General features: G+C 48.2%; 1 protein-coding gene across 3 annotated transcripts in view; it reads left to right on the forward strand.

Moving 5' to 3' along the window:
- The window catches only part of git1 (G protein-coupled receptor kinase interacting ArfGAP 1), a 30,626-nt gene that overhangs the window by 903 nt on the left and 6,925 nt on the right, over nt 1-22,798 (forward strand). For 2 of the 3 annotated variants that reach the window (XM_066695958.1, XM_066695960.1), the window contains exons 2-16: nt 9,133-9,266; nt 10,033-10,145; nt 10,261-10,366; nt 10,477-10,563; nt 11,521-11,651; nt 12,553-12,647; nt 12,947-12,989; nt 13,881-13,907; nt 15,080-15,128; nt 15,276-15,348; nt 16,811-16,908; nt 18,247-18,358; nt 18,573-18,706; nt 20,345-20,497; nt 22,044-22,271. In XM_066695958.1, coding sequence (XP_066552055.1) covers nt 9,133-9,266; nt 10,033-10,145; nt 10,261-10,366; nt 10,477-10,563; nt 11,521-11,651; nt 12,553-12,647; nt 12,947-12,989; nt 13,881-13,907; nt 15,080-15,128; nt 15,276-15,348; nt 16,811-16,908; nt 18,247-18,358; nt 18,573-18,706; nt 20,345-20,497; nt 22,044-22,271 — 1,583 coding nt within the window. The remainder of the gene's footprint in view (nt 1-9,132; nt 9,267-10,032; nt 10,146-10,260; nt 10,367-10,476; nt 10,564-11,520; nt 11,652-12,552; nt 12,648-12,946; nt 12,990-13,880; nt 13,908-15,079; nt 15,129-15,275; nt 15,349-16,810; nt 16,909-18,246; nt 18,359-18,572; nt 18,707-20,344; nt 20,498-22,043; nt 22,272-22,798) is intronic. The other variant, XM_066695959.1, reaches the window with a different exon arrangement.

Consider the following 22,798-nt stretch of genomic DNA (forward strand, 5'->3'; position numbering starts at 1 on the left):
TATTTCCAGTGTTATTTTCGAGATAATCCGCAGTTTCAGCAGCTGTCTTTTCCTGTGCACAGATCGCTGCATTTGTTAAAGCCATTTCTATGGGCGTCTGTGTTGCCGGGGTTGTAAATACTTTGCAAATACATCTGAAATCATTATGCTTACTGTTATTATTAATTTAATCAATTCGACAACAAAAGCAATGGACTGGGTGACATTATTTAATGGCTTTTTTTTGTGCTAGACAATTTTCCGGTGTCGCCCCCGGGGCCCTTTATAATGAAGTCAGGCATTGTGATCTGGATTGCTTTTCGGTAGCTCACCGCCTCTGAACGTGTCATTGCATGTATGGGAAATGATCAGTTTTGGTTGTTTGTGGTCCTCGGTGTCTGAATTATTGCAAAATACCGGAATCGTATCTCCGTCTATCGGATGTGGTGCAAAACTTGTGCTCCTCTACGGCCGGGGGGCACGTCAGCCTATGCCGATGTCGCCTTCTGTTGCAAGCCCTTAACCCCCTTCTTCTCCACTGCCTCTAAGTGACTAAGCAATTATTATTATTTTAATGTTAGGTCCTAGTGAAGATACCTCAGCGTTGGCTTAGGAATGGATAGTGTGGTTAACGGTCACATACTGGTGCCAGTTACTGCTGTCAATCCTGTAGGAGGCTGAATGAACGCAGCTGACGCCAAACGTTTAGACAACTAGGGCTCCGTGGTGCCAAGTCTAGGGAACATAAGCAGAAAAGTAGTCTCGAAAAGCTGTGCATCACATCCTAAATCACCAGCAATAGAAACCGTGTGGTCTCCTTCTAGTGGTTTCTATTGTGAGTAACAAGCTATATTTGATAGGGATGTCCATTTTCAATTTGGTAATTTAGCACACCTTCAGTAATGTTCTGCAACAGTCAACTCACTGTACACATTCATTTATTATAGTATTCGTTTGAATTCAGTTTAATTCAGCACTTGGAGCATGCACTTAGAAGCACTTCAGCTCCCTGACACAGAGCTGAATTACTAAGCACTGGAAACTACAGAGTTTGCAAAACCTCTATTATTAAGGTGAACTAACTGAAGGAGAAATTGTTAAAGACGTCTAAGGGTTAGCAGGCTTCATGCAGTTATTTTGGTCCAGACTCAGCATTGCAACATCGGAGGGATTGGTTCCCAGTCTATAGGATACATTTATATATTTATTTTAATTTTAACGATACTAACCTGTGTGGTAGCTGTGCCCTAGTTAAAGTGTTGCTGTGCTGGTCTCCTTGCTGTGTCCCCACCCTGCCGGCCTTCACACCCACAACCTCACCTGTCAGAGCACGGGGGGAGGGAGGCTGGCAGGAGCAGCTGCTGCAGCTCCCGCTCTGCAGAGAGGCCACTCAGCGCCCGCCTGCCCGCCTGCCCCCACGGCTAGCTGCACCGCTCACCTGCCCCCTGCAGCTGACCGTGCTGCCAGAATGTACTTGGCAACTATGGTTCTGAAGGTCTCTGACAAGGGGATGCAACTACTGAGGTTTGCAAATAGAGGATAAGTTTACCCATCTTTTGTTTTCCTGTCCAAAGAGTATAAAAAATATATATTCCATACGCTCCATCGAGCAAATGGTTGCTACATTGGGATGATGTCATTGCCGCCCAAGTAAGAAAGTTACCATTAACGTAAAACTACTAATTACTACAAAATGCATTAACCTTTCCATAAAGAATACATAGAGCAGACGCATCTTACTGAACTAACATAAGAAAGGTCACAAACTAGAGGGTGCTGTTAGGGTCCTTTGGTTTGCAGTAGCAAATCATCCCCATCATTTCATCCTTCCCTTGCTGAAAGAACCACTTCTACATGTCACTGTGGCCAGTGTCAGCCCTCTGCAACTCTGTGCAAAGGAGTATTTTCAGTCCCATCATTGTACGGCATACTGTTCTCATCCAAATCCCCCCTCAGAGTGTGTGCAGATGAACTATCACTGTGTATGTCTGTCTATGTATTTATGCTGGTTGGACTCTTCCTATTCACTGTATTGTCAGGATCATCCCACATTGCTTTAATAAGGTTACTGCCAGGCACTGACGAGATGGGAGAGTATAATTTTTAAAAACCTCACATTTTCCATTCAGTGTTTCAGGAATTCAGGTTTAGACTGGCATTATGCTAAAGGTCATTATCGTGTTGAAACAAACCTTTTACCCACAAGTTACATTCCTCTTGGTATTAAGTGACATTTAACAATGGAATGATATTGTACCTCTTCATATATCCTGTTCATGCTCTGACAGACCAGCCCTAACCTTTGCATTGCCACCTCATGTGCGGCACTGAAGCCACTATAGTGGGGTGAAAGGTGCTCTAGATACCAAAATCTAATTATAATGGAGTATAAACCACAGTCACCCAGAGATATAGAAAATCAGGCAGCTATGCAAACAAATGTCTGAGGCAGAAATAGAAATATAACTAATAGAGAAGGCAGAATACCTCTCCGCAAGGTCAGTCCTGTCCTGACCAGCAGTCCACTTGGATTTCAGTTCCACATTAGCAGTCTTCCATATCAAAGGAATGCTGGAGTGAAGATGACATGGCGGGAAGAAGATGTTAGCCGAGGTGGGGGAAATGGGACTAACGGCTGTGCCATGATTGGTCAAAGGAGCATAGGACCACAGTGTTTTGGGCTCAAGAAAGAGTCTGAATTCCTCATCTCCAAGAGGAAACGGTGTTGGGTTAGAAAACCAGGTGAGAGAGTGTCACGCAACTGTACAGAAAACACTTGGTACTTGATTTCCTAAAATTGGTACGGGTTCTCCTTGTGACTACGGCTATTACGTGTGCTTGAGATTTACCGCAACATGCCAGGAGCTTATCTTCCCACTCAGAATGGTGCAGAATAGCCCCCACAAGATGATCTTAATTTGAAAGTGCGAAACGTGTAATAAACTGCATTGAAACGGCTGTTCTTACTCACGCGGCAATCATTTACCAGCTTTGGAAAATCAGGCCCTTGAGGCACTAAGGTGAAGGCCTGGGCGTTTGGTGGTGCACAGGCAGCAGCTTGACTCCACCTGAATTACTTGGATCTGAAGAGTTTTTTTTGTTTTTCTCTTTTGCTGGTCCCCTGATCTTAACCCCATTGAAATGTAGATGCTGCTTGACAGGACAGTTAGAGAGACTGGGTTCTGGGCTAGGGGCATAGGGACTGAACAAAGAAGGGAGAAGCCACAGACCGCCTTGTGGCAGAATGTCTAGTTGGCACGTGTGCAGGGGTGAAGGCTAACCTAGAAGGTATATTGACAAGAACTGGTTGCCAGGAAAGTGACAGCAGGAACCAACCCATGGGCTAACCCTTCAGAGAGAATTTTGCTCTGCTTTTTTCACTTTCAATTAATCTCCAGGTACATGGCTTCAGTCTTCGTCTGTGATGCATTTTGTCACAGATCTCTTGACACTTTCAGATACACTTTAACTGTTACTTCTACAAAGCCAATTGTAACCTTTTTTCTTTCTTCACCCTGGGCTCGTGAACACCTTAAAATAACAAGAACAACACGAGTTCTTGTGCGAAGCTAAGTTTAGATCAATGCTGTTAGACTGCAGATTTTCAGTGTAAATTGGGATCCAGTGCAGCATTTACAGATATGAGCTCACAATGGAGGCTACCTGTCTACTGAGAAATTGCCCCTTAAAACAAACAAGAAGAGACCCCTATTCGGTCATTCCATGCCAAAATCACACAGAGGTCCGTGGGTGTTCATCTCTGATTTCTGACATGACCACCAGGGATGATTGTGGCAGTTTGGGTGATTTGGTATGGAAGCACAGCAAGGTGATCTGGTCCAGGTGAGCTTTAGTTTCTGGCTCTACAGTCTAATTCACCCGCCACCAGAGGGTCCCTGTGGTCCAATTCTGCTTAATTGTGAATGCGATTGGACTGGTAGCTAGCGGTGAAGTCATGGTGATGGTAGCTGCTTCAGTGGTGTGCTGTGTAGGAGTGTCAGCAGCCTCCAAATCCTGAAATGGAGCAAGCTGCAGTGTGGGGGGAGCTGTGTGCCTGTATTGGAGGCCGGGCCTGCATGCTGTCCTGAATGGACAGCGAGGGGGTACGGCACTGGCACTGGGTGTCTGACTGTATCTCGGCCTGTGATCACTGTGTCTTGAAAATATCTGGTTGTGTGTGTGTATAGGACAGCATCTGAGGTTGGTTGGAGTGTTTGCTTCCATCTGCGTCCCTTTGTGTGTCTGCATATGTTCCCATGTTTTCGCGTGTCTGTTTTATCTGTGTGTACAGTATGCTGATCATTGTGTGTGTCTGTCTGTGTATGTGTGTGTGTGTCTCCCTCTCTCTCAGCATGCGTGTGGAATCGCATTACCCTCACACACTAAGCAGCGGCAGGGTGAGACAAAGCGGTGCTCACGCGATGCGTTAGTAACTGCTTTATCATTTTTACACCGAGTTAAAGGACACCCTGCCATTGAAACAGGGCTTGTACTGGGCTAATTACCACAGGATTCAGAGCTCAAACATCAGTGCGGGCAAATCCGTCTGGCCTGCACCGCACCAGCCTGGCATGATCAGAAACACGCTCCAAGGTTTTGCATATTTCTTAAAATTTTTCCTCCCTCCAGCAGCATCCGTGACATGCTTTGGAAGAATAGCCGCCACACTGGGGTCCTCTCCGGGGGGCTGACTCACTTCCTGTAGCGGCGGGCTGTTTTCTGTTTCCACAACACTCACACATCATCTGACCTCGACAGAGGGAAGAAGAGTTAGGCCGAGCGCCAGTCTCTAGATGACTCCTTTAGTCCTGAATCATTTTCTTGTGTCTGTAGAAACACGCAATGTCCAAGCCCTACCCATTTGTAGGTCACATAGAACCAACACCAGTCTCTCTCTCTTGATCTCCCTGTCTTGGTGCAGTTTACTTAGCGTCGTTTCCTCCCTTGCTCGCTCTCTCATTCTCTCACCCTGTTCCCATCTGGGCTGATGCTTCTGGGTGCCTGGACAACCATCCCTGCCTCCCTTGTGCACATCTGTAGTGGATAAACATCTGTCCCCCTGAGGTCTAATATGAGGCTGCCTGCTCATGGACCTGTCAGGGCAATTTAATGGAGCTTAAACCCAGTCATGCCACCGTGATGTACAGTTGGAGCACCCCACTAGCACACACACACCCCTTCACACTGCTTGCATCCAATTAGAAAAAAAACAGATTAACGCTTCAAGCAGTGTGTGTCTCTTAGCTCAACCTGTACAGGCCTCGGGTCTCTGCAAAGTCAGACAACTGCACTGTTAATTTTCCTCAGCTATGAATGTGCTATTTCTGGATGCTCTGTGACTGGTTTTCAGCAGCGTTTCAGGGCCGTGTCCGTGCGCATTAACAATGTAACCCCGTGATTGGAGCTAAAAACAGGCATTTAAAGCCCTCTGAATACTGACTGTTTCAGGACTCCTCACTGATGACATGGCCCTTGCTGTGATGTCATCGGTGACCCTTGGAGATAACAGACCCTGATGGGAACGTTGTGTAGTATATACAGTCCTGGAGCATGTAATTTTGTTTTTGTTATGGACTGATTGAGTTATTAATGTTAGACATTGTACCATTTAAATAAATATATTAAAAATTGGGAGGTTTTGCAAATAGAATTTTACCAGTACATGTTAATTAGAGTTTGTGTGCGTGGGTGCTGCTACCTTCAGGGTCGTGCTTAATTAACTGATTGGGGAGATTTTATTGTAATAAAGCTGTTAATTGCTCCTGGGGCTCTGCGGGAAAATGCTACATTGTTACTGAACGCACTGCTGCTGACCTGTAGGCTGCCGGGAAGCCCCATTCCTTAGTGTTGCTTTGTCATTTTCTATTTGTTTTTTCCATTTATACCTGAAATGCAAATCAAGGGAGAGAGAGTAGATTCATTGTTGTTTTTTTATTTATTTTTTACTGAATAGCAAGGAGAGAGTTTGGGTGAAACAATAATGAGTTAGTGGTGAAGAGGAGGAAGACATTGGCTTACGTTAAAAATAATCCTCAGCTAGGTTTTCTACCCTGTGTGATATTATACTATATGGTTACTCATCCTCTCTGCTTTTGTTGCAGCTGTGGTGCAATTTGTTACTTTTGTGTTCCGTTCCTTTGATGTAAAATATACAAGGATGGCAAGCCCTTAAACCTTGGCACTTCAAACTGCTGCAAAGGACTATGGGTAAGAGGTGCTTATAGGGAAGTGTAGTCTGGCACTGCATGGTGGCTCATAGTCTCTTGGCAAGTCCCAAGTGTCTGCTACTGTGCTGCTACTAGAAAACCATATTTGTAGCCAGTCTACTGTATCTTTACAGTAGACACCTATTGTAACAAGACCATTAAACTGTACTTGTACAATAGCCCCAGGTTGTAGTTGTAGTTGTTATACTGCACTTATACGACCACCTTCCATTGTAACAGGACTATTACACTGTGCCTTTACTATAGCCACCTATTGCACAGTGAGTAATCATCTGTGCTTTTCAATAGGAATAGACATGTTATAAAAGCATTAGCTCAGATGCTTATACAACAATACTTTCCCCATAGCTCAAAGGTGAGCAGAATGGCAGTGTGATTTCAAGCAGCACAAGGGTTAAAAGGGTAAATGGCCAGGCTGCTGGAAACCAACATCTAAATAACAATGATCGCTGTGAACCACAAGCTGTAGCTGTAGAAACGGCCCCTCGCAGGGCAGACCTGTCACTGCAGGAGTCCAGCACTGATGTGACGTGATTCCTAGTCATGTAGCTCCATGCTGTTTGGTCCTCAGGCCTCTCCATACCTGTCCACCTGGATTTCAGTAGGTGTCAGCAGTGAACTTTCCCCGCAGCAAGGTCACTGTGCTCTGAATGTTATGCCACTCTCTGACCACAGGGGGTACTCCTCTCAGTGTTAGATCTTTCCCTGCCTCGATCCACAATATTTTCGTTGGGGTTCATGGTGTTGCTGACCCCCCTGTCATCATAACCAGGGTTGAAATTCACTTTTCCCAGTAATCTATTTGCTCAGTTTATTCCCTTGCTCAGAATGATCAGATATGATAATTTCTTCCCGCTTCTGCCTGTGTGTGTCAGTGTCTGTGGTTGCGCACAACCATACATGTGTCTGTCTTTGTGTGTGTTTGGTTGTGCACGTGTGTTTTCTCTCGATTCTGAACACATTAAGGACGCATCTGCTCTGGTTGAGAGTCAGCTCTCTGTGCAGCTGATCCAAAGCATCGTGCACACTGCTGCAGTGCATTTATATTTGTCATTTTATCTTCAGTAAAGTCAGACTGGGAAACACCCATGGAAATGACTGCCAGGGTCTGGAGAAATATATATGATAATTTAGCTTAATTTTAAAATAACGTTTTATTTTTATTTTATTTGTTTATGCACCTCAAGCTCTGTCGCAGTCTAATAAAGTCAAGCACTAGGGGGGATATTGTAGGCTTTAATCATCTCTCTCTCTCTCCCTCTCTCCTCCCCTCTCTCTCTCTTCCCCTGCTGTGTCCCATCACCTCGTTTCCTGTCTGTTTGTTTCACTTCCTATCTCTCTATCTCTGCCTCATTTCTCTCTGTTTGTTAATCTGCTTCCCCCTTCTCTTTGTCTCTTTCCCTCTCTCTTTATCTATGGGCTACTGACTGTTTTAATTGAGCCTGTAATATGAGTGATTGTATCAGACTGCTCTCACTCCCTCTTTCTCTCTCTCTCACACTCACTCTCTTCCCCCCGCACCCTCCTCTTTTCTCTCTCTCTCCTCCACCAAGACTAAGCCCTCTCCCGGGCTCAGCCTGTTTCCATCTTACGGTTCTCACTGCTCAGCTTATAGCCGTAATGTTTTCGGAAGCTCTGTGAGGGGAAAATAATTTTGAGGGAATGTTTTGCTGTTGAAATGTCACTTGCACTGGGATGGTGACTAGTTGTCACCCTTGCCTGCATCTGCAAGATCCTGACTGCACTCTGGCTGCTTGGAGAAATAAGCAGTGTTTTTTTTCTTCTTTTATTTCTGTTTTTTGTTTTGTTTTGAGAAGTTTATGAATATATTAATTGGACTGAAGTCACGTTTTCCATCCTGGTCTATCACAGCAGCCCACTCTGATTCACTGGCACATGTGGTTGGTCATGTGACCAGCATGGCAGTGTGTGCTGTCTGTGTCTTCCTCTCTGCTTAGTAGTCAGTGTTTCCCCGGGTTTGTTAGCTCCTTCCTCCTCCTCCTTTCCCTCTCTGTCTCTGTGTATGTCTTTGTGTCAGCCTGTGTATTGGTGCCTCGCTGTGTAGCTGCAGTCTTATTGTGTTGAATTGTGAGCTGTTTTTTATGTAGCAGACAAATAAGGAATGGGTTATCTTTGCTTCATTGTAGTAACCCCATTGTAAACATCGAGGTGTGTACTGGATTGTGTGTGTGTGTGTGTGTGTGTGTGTGTACGTACGTACGTACGTACGTGCATGCCTGCACACACAGGCACATATGTGTCTTAGCAGTCTGTATCTCAATGTTTCCTGTCTCTGTGTGTATCTCTGTCTCTTTGTCTTAACAAACATGATTTCTCAATAAGATGTTTTAGTCAAATAAAATAGAGAGAATACAGAGTGTAATCCCAGAAAACTCATGTGTGTGTGTGTGTGCCTGTGTCTGTGTGTGTGTTTTCTCCCTTACACTCCTACTCCCAGGAGCTCCGCTCACTACACCCCACACAGGAAGTAGGCTAGGTCTCTTCCTGTATTATGAATTCCTGAGGGTGATCACCAAATTGGCAATAGTATTTCAAAAAATTAAAAAAAAAAAAAAAAAAAACATGAATACATATCTTAACATACATTGTTAAAATGTATACAAAATGAAGAATTAAATGATAGTTTCAATAGTGAAAATTTGGAGGTTTTTAGACGGCATTTTGTCACGTCTTTGTAGTCATCTAAAAAACGAGTATTTATTTTTACTAAAATGGCTCAGAATTATTATCTGGCTTGGGACTTGGGAAAAGGTCCCTTACATTTCCCCTTGGGAGAGTAATCCACAACCGCTGTGTATCGGCCTGGTTGGGTAACTCAGACACAGCTAATAATTTCTGCTCATTTGTCATGAAACTCCCTGTGGGGCCCTTCAGTCTCTCAGTGTATGTTTGTGCTGTGTTTCAGACCCTGGCTGGACCAGTATAAACCGCGGTGTGCTGATCTGTGACGAATGCTGCTCGGTGCACCGGAGCCTGGGCCGCCACATCTCCATCGTCAAACACCTGCGCCACAGCGGCTGGCCTCCATCACTGCTGCAGGTACTGGGTGGAATGGAGGAGTGGGCCTAGTGGGCACTGGGGGGAACAGGCAGAATAAGGGGACTGGGGGAGCTGGGTGGGACTCGGGGCCTGACGGGAATTTGGGACTGGAGGGGGGTGTTGAGAGTACGGGGAGTATAGAGACTGGGCTACAGACTGGGAGAGAAAGGAGTGGGTGAGGCACTGAGAGGGAGAATGGACGATCATACGTTTCTAACTCAGAGTAAGAGAGGTGGCTAACAGAAAGTAAATGAACGAGCGATTGAGATGTCATTCCAGTATAGGCAGAGAGGGAGACGGAGAGAGGGCATTGCTGGGATATAAATTGTGCCCCATTTCTTTTCATTGCATTGCATTTTATCTGTGTCAAGGCTGCCACTCATTTTAATATCCCTGGACTCTAAGCTTTGTCTTTTTGTGTGCTTGTGTACACGTGAATGTTCTTGTACACATTTTGCCATTCTGTCAGCAGTAGCAGGGCTGCTCCTGTGTCTGAACACTGAACCGACATTGACGGGATAATGTTTTCATGTTTTGGCAAGGCCTCTTATCTTATTATGTCATGCCAATAAAGCCCTTATTGGATGTGAATTTGAATTTAGACACAGAGAGCGAGAGAGGGAGGCAGGGAGGCCAGCAGGAAGATGACAGGTGTTAGACGGAGAATGAGAGAGTATTTCAGACTGATAGTAATGGAGTGTGTGTCCGGGTGATAGATTGCAGCGCTGCGTGTCAGAGGATGATGATTGTGTTGCTTTTTTTCCAGATGGTGCAGACTCTGGCCAGTAATGGCGCCAACTCCATCTGGGAGCATTCCCTCCTTGACCCGGCGCAGGTGCAGAGCGGCCGCCGGAAACCCAACCCCCAGGACAAGGTCCAGTAAGTGTGCTCCTCCATTAAGCTTCACCGTCTCACCATCCCATACCCTGTGCATTTCCATAAACCTTCCCTTCCCTGTCCTGTCTCTGAGCCTTTCCCACGTGTCTGTCCACAGCCCCACCAAGTCGGAGTTCATCCGAGCCAAGTATCAGATGCTGGCTTTCGTGCACAAGCTGCCCTGCCGAGATGACGACGGGGTCACCACCAAGGACCTCAGCAAGGTCAGAGGTCGGGGGTCAGGGACCAGGGGTGTTCGGGCCCCCCGGCACACTTGGACCTTGGAAAGAAGGGAGGGATGATTCTCATGATTCTCTCTCTCTCTCTCTCTCAGCAACTGCACTCCAGTGTACGGACAGGAAGTCTGGAGACCTGTCTGCGGTTGCTGTCTCTTGGAGCACAGGCCAACTTCTTCCACCCGGTAAACACTGCGCCGCCATTCTCCCCTCTACCCATCCTGTACCCCACCAACCTGCCACAGCACCTCCACAACCGACAGATTCCCTCCTTCCCTCTCTCTTTTCTCTCTCGAATCCCTGTCTTTTAATGCACTCTCTCACTCTTAATCTCCTACACTTCCATCCTCCATTCCTCCCCCTTCCCTTCTGAATCTCCCTCTCTTTCTCACCTCCTTTGCTCTCTCGCTTTCTCTGTCCTTCCCCTCTCACTTATTCCCCCTCTGAAGCCTTCTCACCCTATCAATTCACTGTAAAGTCACGGTAACACTTCCCACTAATGGCTGCAAATTCCCACTGGATTTGTGTAGGAATAGCACAGGAATAAGCCCTGGGTGATTTGTGTGTTTTCTCAGAGCTCAGTTGCTGATCACACGTATAAGCTTAAACCCTCGGGCTCTTGTCTGTAACCCTAAACCTGACCCCTGACCCCAACCTTAACTGTTACACTTGATGAGCATCTTTCGTGTAATATAAATCTATGGCAGGAGGGGTTATATATACACATCAACTAGTTGTGTAAAGGGCTCCATTGCTCTCTGTGGGCTTGCCACTGATCTGACCAGGTTATGTTCTTCTGTTCTGGTGGTATTGGACAGAGAAAATGTTTGTTTGTCACATTTTACAAAAACCAAAAAAATCCAATGCATGGGATTGTTAATTATAATGTCTCTGTCCATCTCCGTCCCTCCAGCCTTCTCTCCCCTCTCTCTCTCTCACTCACTCACTGTTCCTATTTCAAAATCAAGTTCAAATTCAAAATTAACTTTATTGGCACGACGAGTTTACACAGGTATTTCAGAGGCATTTACAGATACAGGAAAGATGAAAATGAAAAAATAAACCGTCAGGTAATGAAAAACAGATACAAAAACATGTTCACACAAATGTTCAGTAAACCTCACTCTCTGGTCACTCTGCAGGAGAAGGGCACCACTCCCCTGCATGTGGCGGCCAAGGCTGGCCAGGTGCTGCAGGCCGAACTCCTGGTGGTGTACGGCGCTGACCCTGGGGCCCCCGACATCAACGGCAGGACCCCCATGGACTACGCCAGGTGAGACTCTTAGGCCCAGCCCACCCTGCCCAGACGTTTTTTTTTTTTTTTTAGTAGCTCTTGCTTAGTGGAAAACGGGCAACGTTTTTCCGTTTCTGCTGCAGCTGCCTTTGTTTCCTCACAGTATTTTATCGTGCATAGACTTTGCAGATGAGACTTTCAGAGCAAGCTGAGCAGATCTCTGTGCTGAGAAGACAGGAGTCGGGAGAAGCATTGTCCTCCCTCCCCCTGCCCCCCTTCTCTTTTGAATGTGTTCCTTTCCCTGCGCTACAGTGTTTCACTTCAGACTTCACTCAGTGCTTTTAGAAGGACCATTTCCAGAACAATGCGTGGACGTGTTCTTTATCAGGTCGATATCGTGTGTTCGTCTCTCGAGGTACGATTTGCAGACAGTGTGCAGGTGATGCAGGGTCTCAGACACGCAGCGCTACACAGAGACGCAGGCCGACAGGGCACCACTCTCGGGTAGACTGGCAGGCCATCTGTTCAGGATAATGTGGAGAGTCCCCTAGGGCCTGATGGGCTCTATGCAGAATGTTTCCGTCCCCCTCTGTAAACATAATGCTCCTTCACATCTCCCTCAATCCCTCCATCTCAGAATTAGTTCACTACCTCTGGGAGAAAGATCTCACACTTCCATATCTCCCTCTCCCTCTCCTCACACCAGATGCTAAGATTCAGAGCAGTGTTTCAGCTCTGCGTCTTCAATCAGACCTCTCCCCAGACCAGGCCTCTCTGTGTAGATAACAGGCGCTTGCTGAACATATTCCCATTAATCTGAGGCACAGTCATTATCCAGTCCTTGCTTTAACAGGCAGACCCAGGGCACACACCCTGACTTGTATACAGTGCTGTGGATGTGCCCACACCTGAATGATCTTTGCCCTCCTCCCTGTGCCAGGCAAGCAGGTCACGTGGAGCTGGCAGAGCGGCTAGTGGAGTGTCAGTACGAGCTGACCGACAGACTGGCCTTCTACCTGTGTGGGCGGCGGCCAGGTGAGCGTCTTGTCTCTTTTTGTTTTCCTCCTCTGGTGACAATAACTGAGGTTAACATTTCTTGTGACTTCCTACAATGTGGTTAATATTGATTTAACTATTCCTGCTTGGGACCTTTAACGTTTGTTGAATTGCTGTTTGTGTAATTGATTCTCAAAACCTTTTAAAACTACAATCAGCCAGAACCTGACAAGCACCTCCGCTGTCATGACTCCACTGCTCTGGAATGCAGAGATCTCCAGGTTCCCTTTGTTCCTCATTCTCATGTCGCTGCGTGTTTCCCATCTGCTTCCCTACAGATCACAAGAACGGGCATTACATCATTCCTCAGATGGCAGACAGGTAGGTGTGTATGCGTGGGTGTGGGTGTGTGTCTGTGCATGCCGATTTGCTGGAACAGTCCAGGCTGAGTGAGGTTAATAGCGGGCGGGGTGTGTGGAGGTGAGGCAGGCGGCTGTCACTGAAAAGACCATCTCTGTCAGAGTGGGGAATGGCATCTTTATTACCTCTGCACATACCTGATGATAGTCATAAACATCTGCACCAGCAGGGACGTCAATCAGATGAGCTTTAACCAAGGAGTTTAGGAGACATTTCTTTTATATAGTATTTTTATAGGAGAGGTGCCAACATTTGAAGGGAAAGTGAAGTTCATGGCAAACTGCACAGGTTGTTTCTGTTTTAACCACAAGAGGGAGCAGTGTACCATGCTGCAGGCCGGGACTGAAGGTCAATGGGCTGCTTAGTGACAACTTTTGTGTTAATACATTTATTTCAGTTGTCAGTTGTTCTCAAACCCCCCTAGACTCCTAGAAATCGATGGAGTGGCCGTCAGTTGTCTTACAGCACCCCCCATCCCTACTCTGTCATCACAGTTTTCTCTCTAGACTGAATCAGCCTTCAGCAAACTTAATCATCAACAAACCAGGCCTGATTTAACAAGGTTCCTCGACCTGAATCAGTGGCCCAGTCACATGGTTTCAACCGAAGGGGGCCATGAGTGCCTGAGAGTTGTCTGGATGGGAGGGGGTGGTTAATGGAGAGATGATGGGATGTAGAGAGAGGTTATGGTAGTAGGAGGTGTGTATGTGTGGGGGGTGGGTTGGGGGGACGGTAAAGGAGGGTGGGGGAGGCGTTTGTGTTGATGCCGGGTGTGTCTATCTCTCTCTTTCTCTCTCTCTCTCTCTTGCTCACTTGTTTCCTGTTCTCTCCATCTCGCTGCGCTGGAGGCAGAGCTGGGCATAAGTGCCCGACGCAGAGGTATCGCTTTTTCTACTCTCTCCCCCTCCGCCACCACTCCACCCTCTCTCCTGCTCTCACATGCACTCCCGGGGGCTGTCTCCCTGAGATCTGCTCCCTCCCTCTCTCTCTCCTCCCCTCATATCCCATTAACCACAGACAGACAGATGGAGAGAGAGAGAGAGGAATTTGAATGGGTTCTGCTTTATTGAGTTACCCCTACTGCTCTCACAGCTTAGGGGCCTGCAGCTCAAGACTCTCCAATCCCTTTCAGAGTTTAAAAGCTCCAGGTTCTTGTACAAACTCGCAGTGAAGCAGGGTGCCCGGATTTGATGAATGTGTCACCATGTAAATAAAGTATACTACTACTAATAATAATTATAACCAAAACAAAGACAATCAAAATGCCCACTCCTGTGTTCGAATCTCAAAGTCTGTCTGTTCACATTTTATTCTGTATAGTTTAAAAACAGCATGACATTCCCCATATGATTTTGGCTCCAGTACAGGAACTTGCAGCTTCTAAAGCCTGAGCTGAGTCAGACTGCAGTACCCAAATGAGTCTGCGCTGCGTCCCCGAGCCCCCGTAGAAACCCAGAGAACAGTGCAGCGCAGCGTCCGGGGCTCCGGTGTGGCACGGGGGCTGAGCACAGGCCTGGCCTGGCACAGACACCGAGGCCATAACCTACAGAGACCACGCTTTGTTGTGAAATTCACAGCCGTCTGTCCTTTTATCGCCCGGCGTTCCCTCTCGAGCGGTGTTGCGCCAGGGTATTAAGGTCTCTCTCGGAACCAAACCCCTACTTACTGCCCATTTCAAGGCCTGTCCCAGACCTAACCACCACCACCATCATCATAAAGGAGGATGGTATCATGGCAGTGTGAAAGGATTCCAGGGCATTTAGGATAGTGGCCTGCATGTTCCAATTCACAAATGTCTGTGGTGTTGTTTTGGAAAACCGTATTCATTTCCATGCTTGTCGTTTTTTACTTGTGTTTACGATTATCTGGAATTTGGCGTCTCTTAGGTTACAGGAGACAATTATTCCCCACACCCCCTACACACACACATACTCATCCTTCTCCCTTCATTCCTTTATGTAATCGCAACAACCAGGCATGTGTCTTATAACTGTCTCTTTTCTGTCTGTGTGTGTCTGTCTGTCCGCCTGCCTGTCTGTCTGTATTTGCAGTCTGGATCTGTCCGAGCTGGCCAAGGCTGCCAAGAAGAAATTGCAAGCGGTGAGTAAAAGATGGATGAATAGATGGATGGATGGTAAGAGAGGAGAGAGAAAGAGGGGGCTTGTACTGGGGGGGCAAGAGGGATTGTTAAGCGAGGGGGTGTGTGGGTCTCTGGGGTAACCGGCTGTCTGTGTGTCTGGTTGGCAGCTCAATAACCGCCTGTTCGAGGAGCTGGCCATGGACGTGTACGACGAAGTGGACCGCCGGGAGAACGACGCAGGTGAGTCAGCCTGTCACCAATCCGCCAACGCCCTGGCACATCGATGACACTGATGCATGCACCCTCTGACTCAAACACTATTGCGCTGGCACATTGACGGAAACGCACCATTTTCCAATTACTGGCACACTGCGGTACTGACACACTTATGCTCTACCATGCTGGTACACTGACACACAAGTAGACACTCTGTGCTCATCCAATGACGGAACTGATTGACACCTATACTTGCAGATACTGACGCAGCCCAACGCCCAACATCTCTGATATACATTGCCACTGTCTCACAGATCAACAACCTCAACACACACACTAGCGCTCTGTTACATTGCGGTCAGTGCTAGTCAGTCCCAGCTACGGAGCAGAGTGAACAAATCTAATGGCACAGTGCACTTTCCTATTAAACCTTCTCATCCCTGTGCTTCAAAATGGGAGCTGCAGAAAGAGAGAGAGGGAGAGGGAGAATGAGGAGGGACGGTGAGAGGATATCGAGAGAGAGGAGGGAGGTGGGAGGAGGGAGGGAGAGCACTGGGAGGGAAATCTCTTAGTCTCTTTCTCTCTCCCTATCCCTGTCCTGTTCCCCCTCCTTCTCTCCCTCCCTCCCTCTTTCTGCGGAATCGAGAGCTGCTTCTTTCACATCGCATCTGCTCATCTCTCTTTGTACCCCACTCTCCCCCCCACCAGCAGCTGCACAGGTAAGCGAGTCATCGGTAATGGAGTTGAGAGGAGAGGGGGAAGGCTGGCGCCCATGCAAATTCACTGTAGAGGAGCGCAGGGACGAGATGAGGAGTGTGGCATTTCTCAGACTTGTTTACAGAAAGCTCAGTTTGCAGGAAGTCGAATTCCTCAGCTTGACGTGTGGCGGAGAATTCAGACATTCGTCACTGGTCTCAAAAGGGGGCGCTGCGGCTGAAACGGTGGCTGTAGTCCAGCCTGGGTTTCGGCCCCCGGGAAATCGACAGGCAGGCCTCTAGGAGAGACAAGGCTGCAGTCTGAGGGCGTGTCGGTGTGCCTGACTGTGAGCAGGACTGTGGAGTCTGACCATGCCACCCCTAATGAATGCTTTCCAGTTGCATTGAATCCCAGCCAGACCACGGGAGATGGAGCGAGCTAGAGAGAGAGAGGGAGAGGGAGATGGAGGAATGTGCTTTGCGACAGAGCTGGGTCCTAATGCCCATCAACGTGGAAAATAAGAGCTGCCACTTGTGTCCCTTGCCAGTTTGTCTGGTAGTCTCCCCTCGCTGCTCTCTGTCTCTCTCGCTCTCTCAAATTCAACTTAATTGGCTATATTTAAAAAGCTATATAGGCATGACTAATTGATATCAGTGTTGCCAAAGCATTGATAGACAGGCCCAGTGCTCAAGAACAGGGCGATGGCAACAATAAATACAGGTATTATACATTTTAGATTTTAGCTTCTATTTACTGACATAATTACTCTCTCTCTCTCTCCCCCTCTCAGTGTGGCTGACCACACAGAATCACAGCACGCTAGTGACGGAGCGCAGTGCGGTGCCATTCCTACCTGTCAATCCGGAGTACTCTGCCACACGCAACCAGGTAACTCTCACACACACACACACACACACACAGGCACACAGCCAGGTAACCAAGTAAAACACACTCGCGCATAGATAACCAGGTAACACACATTCTCGCACGGATTAAAAGTCACACAGGCCCATGCATAACTTATAGATACAAATATAGGGGAGAAACTATCACATGCGCACACACACGCACCATTACCAGAAATACACACATAGACGCACACACACACCAGTGCATATAGAGCAAGCACACCAAGAGACTAGCACCAAACCCATCAGAGAGATTTGGTTGAAATAAAATGAGAGAGAAAGTGAAGGAGTGACACGGAGAATATAAATAGAGACTGCTGCCCACTGCCAGCCAGGCCTAGGCCAGCTAGCTAACCAGAGAAAGGGAGGAGTGCCAGTTCCAGCTGTGCCAGAAAACATCTGGCGAGACAGTCCCTGGAGAAATATCAGATCCCTTGTGTTCCCATGGAGAGTTGTTCATATAACCTTTGATCCAGTGTTTATAGAACCCCCTTTCCCGTCTCTTACCTCCCGATTGGTCCAAATCCCGCCCCTTTCTCTGAGCTGTGATTGGCTGGGATTGGCTCCTTTTTGGGAGTGGTATTTTGTTTTTTTTGTTTTGTTTTTGTTTGTTTTTTGAGGGCAGAGGTGAGTAAAACAGACAGAGCGAGACCAAATATATTTAGATGAGACAAATTAAAGGAATGAGCGAGAGAGCGGGGTGAGAGGAGAGAGAAACTGAAGGCTAAGGGTATCTGAGGGGGAGAGAGCGTGGGTGGCGTTTTCTGCATTCCCCAAGCCAGACTGGCCTTGCCTGTGTTTTATCGGAGTTTGTCGTTTCAGTGAACGATGTTATTCTTGTAACTACCAGCTGCTTGGACAATTATTTTCCAGTAGCTGTAGCCAATAAAGGCGGGAGAGAGAGAGTGGTTATTAGACAGAGAGAGACATGCTGATAGCTTAGCAGGCGTCTGTGTACTGGATGACTTTGTGTCTGTATGTTTGACTCTCTCCGTGTCCCTCCTCGCGTCTCTCTCTCTCTCTCTCTCTCTCTGTGTTGTCTGCCCCTCTGTTTCTTTGCAGCAGTCTGCATCTTGGTCTGCATCTGGCTGTCTCTCTCTGGTTGTGTGTCTGGCTGTCTGCCTCTCTCCAGAGCTGTTCACCTACCTATTTGCTTGTCCCCTTGCCTGTATCTCCTCCTGTCTGATTGTACCTTTTTCCTTGTTTCTTTCTCTTTCTCTCAAGTTTAAATGCTGTATTTGAATAAAAACTGGGCGAAAGCTACAATTCAATTCTCATATAGACACCTAACTCAAATGCACTCTCTCTTGTGTCCCAGGGTCGGCAGAAGCTGGCGCGGTTCAATGCCAGGGAGTTTGCCACGCTGATCATCGACATTCTGAGTGACGCCAAGAGACGGCAGCATGGCAAGGGCCTGACCAGCCCCACGGGTGAGGGGGGTAGCCAGGACTGAGGTTAAGAAGGGGGGGAGTGGCAAATAGGCCTTAGAACTGTGGGGATGGGGGATGTAGGGTTTGGGACAAGGGAGAGGGATGCTTGAGGTAATAGGACAGTACGAGTGGGAGATGGGTACTGAGGGAAGAGACAGTTAATGTGGTTAAAATGGTTAGTGTTAAATTGTCGCTGGCTCTGTATCCCTTGCAGATAACCTGGATTATGGGCTGCGCAATCATGGTGATGCTGACGACCAGCATGACTACGACAGCGTAGCGTCGGACGAGGACACGGACCAGGAGCTGCACCGCACCAACAACACAGCCCGCAACAACCGCGCAAAGGTACCAACGCTCAGAGAATGACACGCAAAGAGATGGTAACTGAGAGAGAGAGGACGAGATTTAAGTGTGCAGCTGAAACAGACCAATACGTTCTGACGGCGAGAAAAGTACTGACACAGAGATGCACGCTGTGAGAGAATCTGAGACCGAGAGACAGGATGAAAACAAGCGCAGGACACTGAGATAGACCTAGAGAGAGAGAGTTCGTTAACTGCAAAAGCTTGAAAGAGGAAAAGCTGACCTCATACTACAGGATCAAAAAGCAACATTGAAACTGCCTTCAGGGATTCAAGTACTATTGTAAGTTCAGGAACTGTGTCCAAGGGAACAGAACAACATGAGGAAACAAACTAAATGTGAGGAAATATGGGGGGGGAATAGCAAACAGTTGATTGCTTTTAGATTCTTTAAGCTTGGAGATCCAGAGACAATAAACCAGTAAACCCATTCTGTTTCTGAAAGACCCAGTTTGATCTCATTAGCGGTGACTGGGGAGTGTGGGTAATATCTTCTCTATAGGAGTGGAGGTCAAAAGTTACTATTTGTTTTCAATCCCATCGAATCTTGGCCAAAACGTTTCCTCAGTCAAACGTTAGCACACTTCAATGAGCTACACTAAAAGAATCAACAAATTAATTTTCAGTTAACTGCAATTGTCTGTTTTGGTTGACAGGGCCCAAGTTATTACTGATCCTTATGTGTTCAAGTCTGCTCCATTTTATGCTTAGCACCGTTTCACACACACCTCACGCCCATGTCCAGGCTTGGTTTGTTGCAGAGCTCTGTTCAGTACCCTGATCAGGCTGGCTCCTCCTCCTCCCAGGGCTGTCCCAGCATGCCTTGCAGGACAGCCACCCCATAGCTCAGCCCTGATGTCAGCTGTTATTTTGGGACGTGACTGCCGGCTTTGTTCCTTCCTGGCTGGAGACAGAGTGTGCGCGCGTGCGGGTGTTGGTGGGAGGTGGGACTTTCACATAGGTCTCTGTTTCCCAGCTCTTCTCCGTGAAGCCTGCATCTTATCTGCTATGAGAAGCACTTCAACTGCCTTACCGTGCATTTAACACAAGCTAAATCCATGAATGGATACATTGGGGGGGAATAATTGCCCCTTGGCCTAGGATTGTGATAGTAAGCTCTTAGTCCTTTACCATCCCTCAGCCCAGTACCCCTGCTGCCAGTTTCCCCTGCTCCTGTCCCTCTTTAAGGTATCTGTGCTCGGCATCTCCATCTCTGTCCCTTGACCGTCTTGATTACTTCTCTACGTTTTTTCAGCGTCTCCTTTTTTTGCCCCGCTAAACATTCTAGCAACCATAGCAATCACAAGCCCGGCCCTGAGCTCCAGAATATCACAAAGGCTACAGATTCAGTTAGGCCCATCTCGTTCGTTTGGTCACCAGTAGCCAGAACCTCAGTGAGCCGTTCCTTAGGGGATTACAACTTGGAAGTACAGGAAGTGCACAGGGGATACAAACGGGAGATGCACAGATCCCTTCTTCTGCTCCTTTTTGAATTTGCTTGACGTGGTGAGGTGTTGGTATACCCTGTGTTGTGTAACGCGTCCCCCTCCTTCCTTCTCCTCTGTTCTTCACCCCCCCCCCTATAAAATCCCTCCTTCCTCCCCCCCCACCCCCTGACCAGAGCATGGACTCCTCGGACCTGTCTGACGGGCCCATCACCCTGCAGGAGTACCTGGAGGTGAAGAAGGCCCTTGCTGCCTCCGAGGCCAAAGTGCAGCAGCTGATGAAGGTCAACAACAACCTGAGCGAGGAGCTGCGCCGCCTGCAGAAAGAGGTAGGGGGCGCTGGGGAGCAGGCATTCACGGGCCATCGCAGCCGGTTCAGACAGGTACTGCCAAGTGTGTCCTCCTTTGGTTAAGCGGAGTCTGTAGCTGATGGGCAAAGTGGAAAAGGGGCAAATTCTGTACCCAAACGCAACCCTCTGCAAAGAATACTTCCATTACGCTAGCAATCTCAGACTGTCTTCCCGGAGAGGTACAGTATCTCCTGGCTGTTATTCCCACCTAGATCCCCGTGAGTCTGAATAGCTGATGGACTGGGTGATTAGAATACTTCTCTGCAGAATGTAAATGATGAGTAGCACACCTTTAATTAGAAGGAATAGTTTAAACCAACTGTAATCACCCACTTTAAAACAGTTGCATAGATGTCTGCTGAATAAAAAATGAATTAATTGAGCTGTAGAGAGTGTCGGCTGAAATGAGAACCCTGCCCTACAAGACGGCTGCGGTTTCTGGATTGGGCAGGCACTAGAAACCACCTGGCGGGGGTTTGGCAACATTCACAAATCAGATACGCACACCTAGAATCACTAGCACACAGAGAGGGAAAGGCGCACTCTCTCTCTCTTACACTCACATATATGATCTGATGGGCCACAGCCTTGAGATCCTGCGAATGTCTGGCAAGAGTGTGTAGGATCTTCAGCCCATGCGTTTGGCCAGTGATGTCACAGTGTCCCACAATGCTGGTCAGCTGACTCATGGCCTGGCCGCCACCCTGATCCCAGCGGCAGGGTGATGTTGCGTCACCTGTCTGTCTTTTAATTTCCCTGTCCTGTCGCTGGTGTTTTTATTTGATTTTTGGTTCGGCCCTCATGTTTCGTTTCTTATGATTTTTGACCCGTTTTGCCTCAGTGCCATCAGTGTGTGGTGTTTGTGTACCAGCTCCCTGCTCTGCCTCCCCCCTTCCTCCTCCTAACACCAGGCAGAACCCAGAACTAAAGGGCCTTTGCAGTAGATTGAAATGTCAAGATACATGGGCCTTTAAACACACAGATGGGATTTTAAAAAGTCCAGATTGAATTGGCATTGCATTAACAACGTAGTGTAACATCCCCCCAAGGGCAGCACAGTTAAATAAACCCCAAAGCAAAGACAGTATCAGATAGGGACAGGATTTAAGGAAGAGCCAGGTTTGTGCTGTAACACTAGCAGGTTGTATTAGATCAGGAGGAGAGTGATTTTAGTAGAATATTCCCATTAATTCACCACCCCCACACTGGCACTTTCAATGCCCTTTATCCCATTCTGGGGTCTGGGTTCAGACACACCTGTCTTTATGCTGGTGATCAACGTTTTATGTTTACTGGACAGCCAGTGTGGTCGGCTGGGCTGGAATGGAAACCAGACATCCCTGTTGCTCTCAAGACCAGGGTGGCAGTGCCCTTGCCCTGTGTGTTCAGTCTCTTCCTGCCTGTGGCAGCTCACCAGTTCACCACCTGCCTCTAAAGGGTCCGTGCACCCCCCCTCAAGCAGGGTATCGCAGCGTGCTCTGCCACCACTGAGCTCATCACACCCTGCCCTCCCCCTCTCCTGTAGATCACCCGGATGCAGATGGAGAACAGCGCCATGCGGGGCCAGGCGGGGGGTGCCGGGGCCGGGGCGGGGCCGGGGCTTGGTGTGGGCGAGCGTGCGGAGTTGAGCGTGGCGCCGCCCCCCCGCCGTGACCGCCAGGCCTTCTCCATGTACGAGCCAGGCGCCCCCCCCAAGCCCTTCGGCCCAGCCGTGGACGTGCTGGTGGGCCGCCTGCAGCCGCTCAGCCCCAGCGTAAGTGTGCTGCTGCTGCTGCCGCCCCCTGCTGCCCGCGCCACGCAGCTGCACCCGCACCCGCTTCCGAACCTGACCGCATGGGCTACTAATGCCACCGCCGCCCGCCCACTGCTCCGACACTCTCTCTCTGCAGGGCTGCCGTCTCTGTAGCTCACTACAGCGGACCTGGCAGCTGCGGAATGGGGTTGCATGTGTGTGTATGTGTTTTCAGCAGCAATTTCTATAGAGAGAAGGGAGTGGCGGGGTTACTTGGCCACAGCTTTCAGCAGAATTGCTCACTAACCACCAGGGGGCAGACCAGAGCTACACAGAAGTTTCATTAGCACCACCTCACCACCACCCCTTTCCACATTCACTAACATCTCCATTCACAGCTGCCGTCACCATCGTTACAGACCCAGCACTGTACAGAACAAAAGAGATGCGATTGTGGCTGCTACGCAAGAGGCCATAGAAATCGTGTTTAAAAATGACGGTCAAACTTCAATAATAAGGGTTAGGTGGTGTCTCTGCAGAGTTAGTGA

The sequence above is a fragment of the Amia ocellicauda genome, chromosome 22 (genome assembly GCF_036373705.1).
Source record: "Amia ocellicauda isolate fAmiCal2 chromosome 22, fAmiCal2.hap1, whole genome shotgun sequence".
In the NCBI taxonomy this organism is placed as follows: domain Eukaryota; kingdom Metazoa; phylum Chordata; class Actinopteri; order Amiiformes; family Amiidae; genus Amia; species Amia ocellicauda.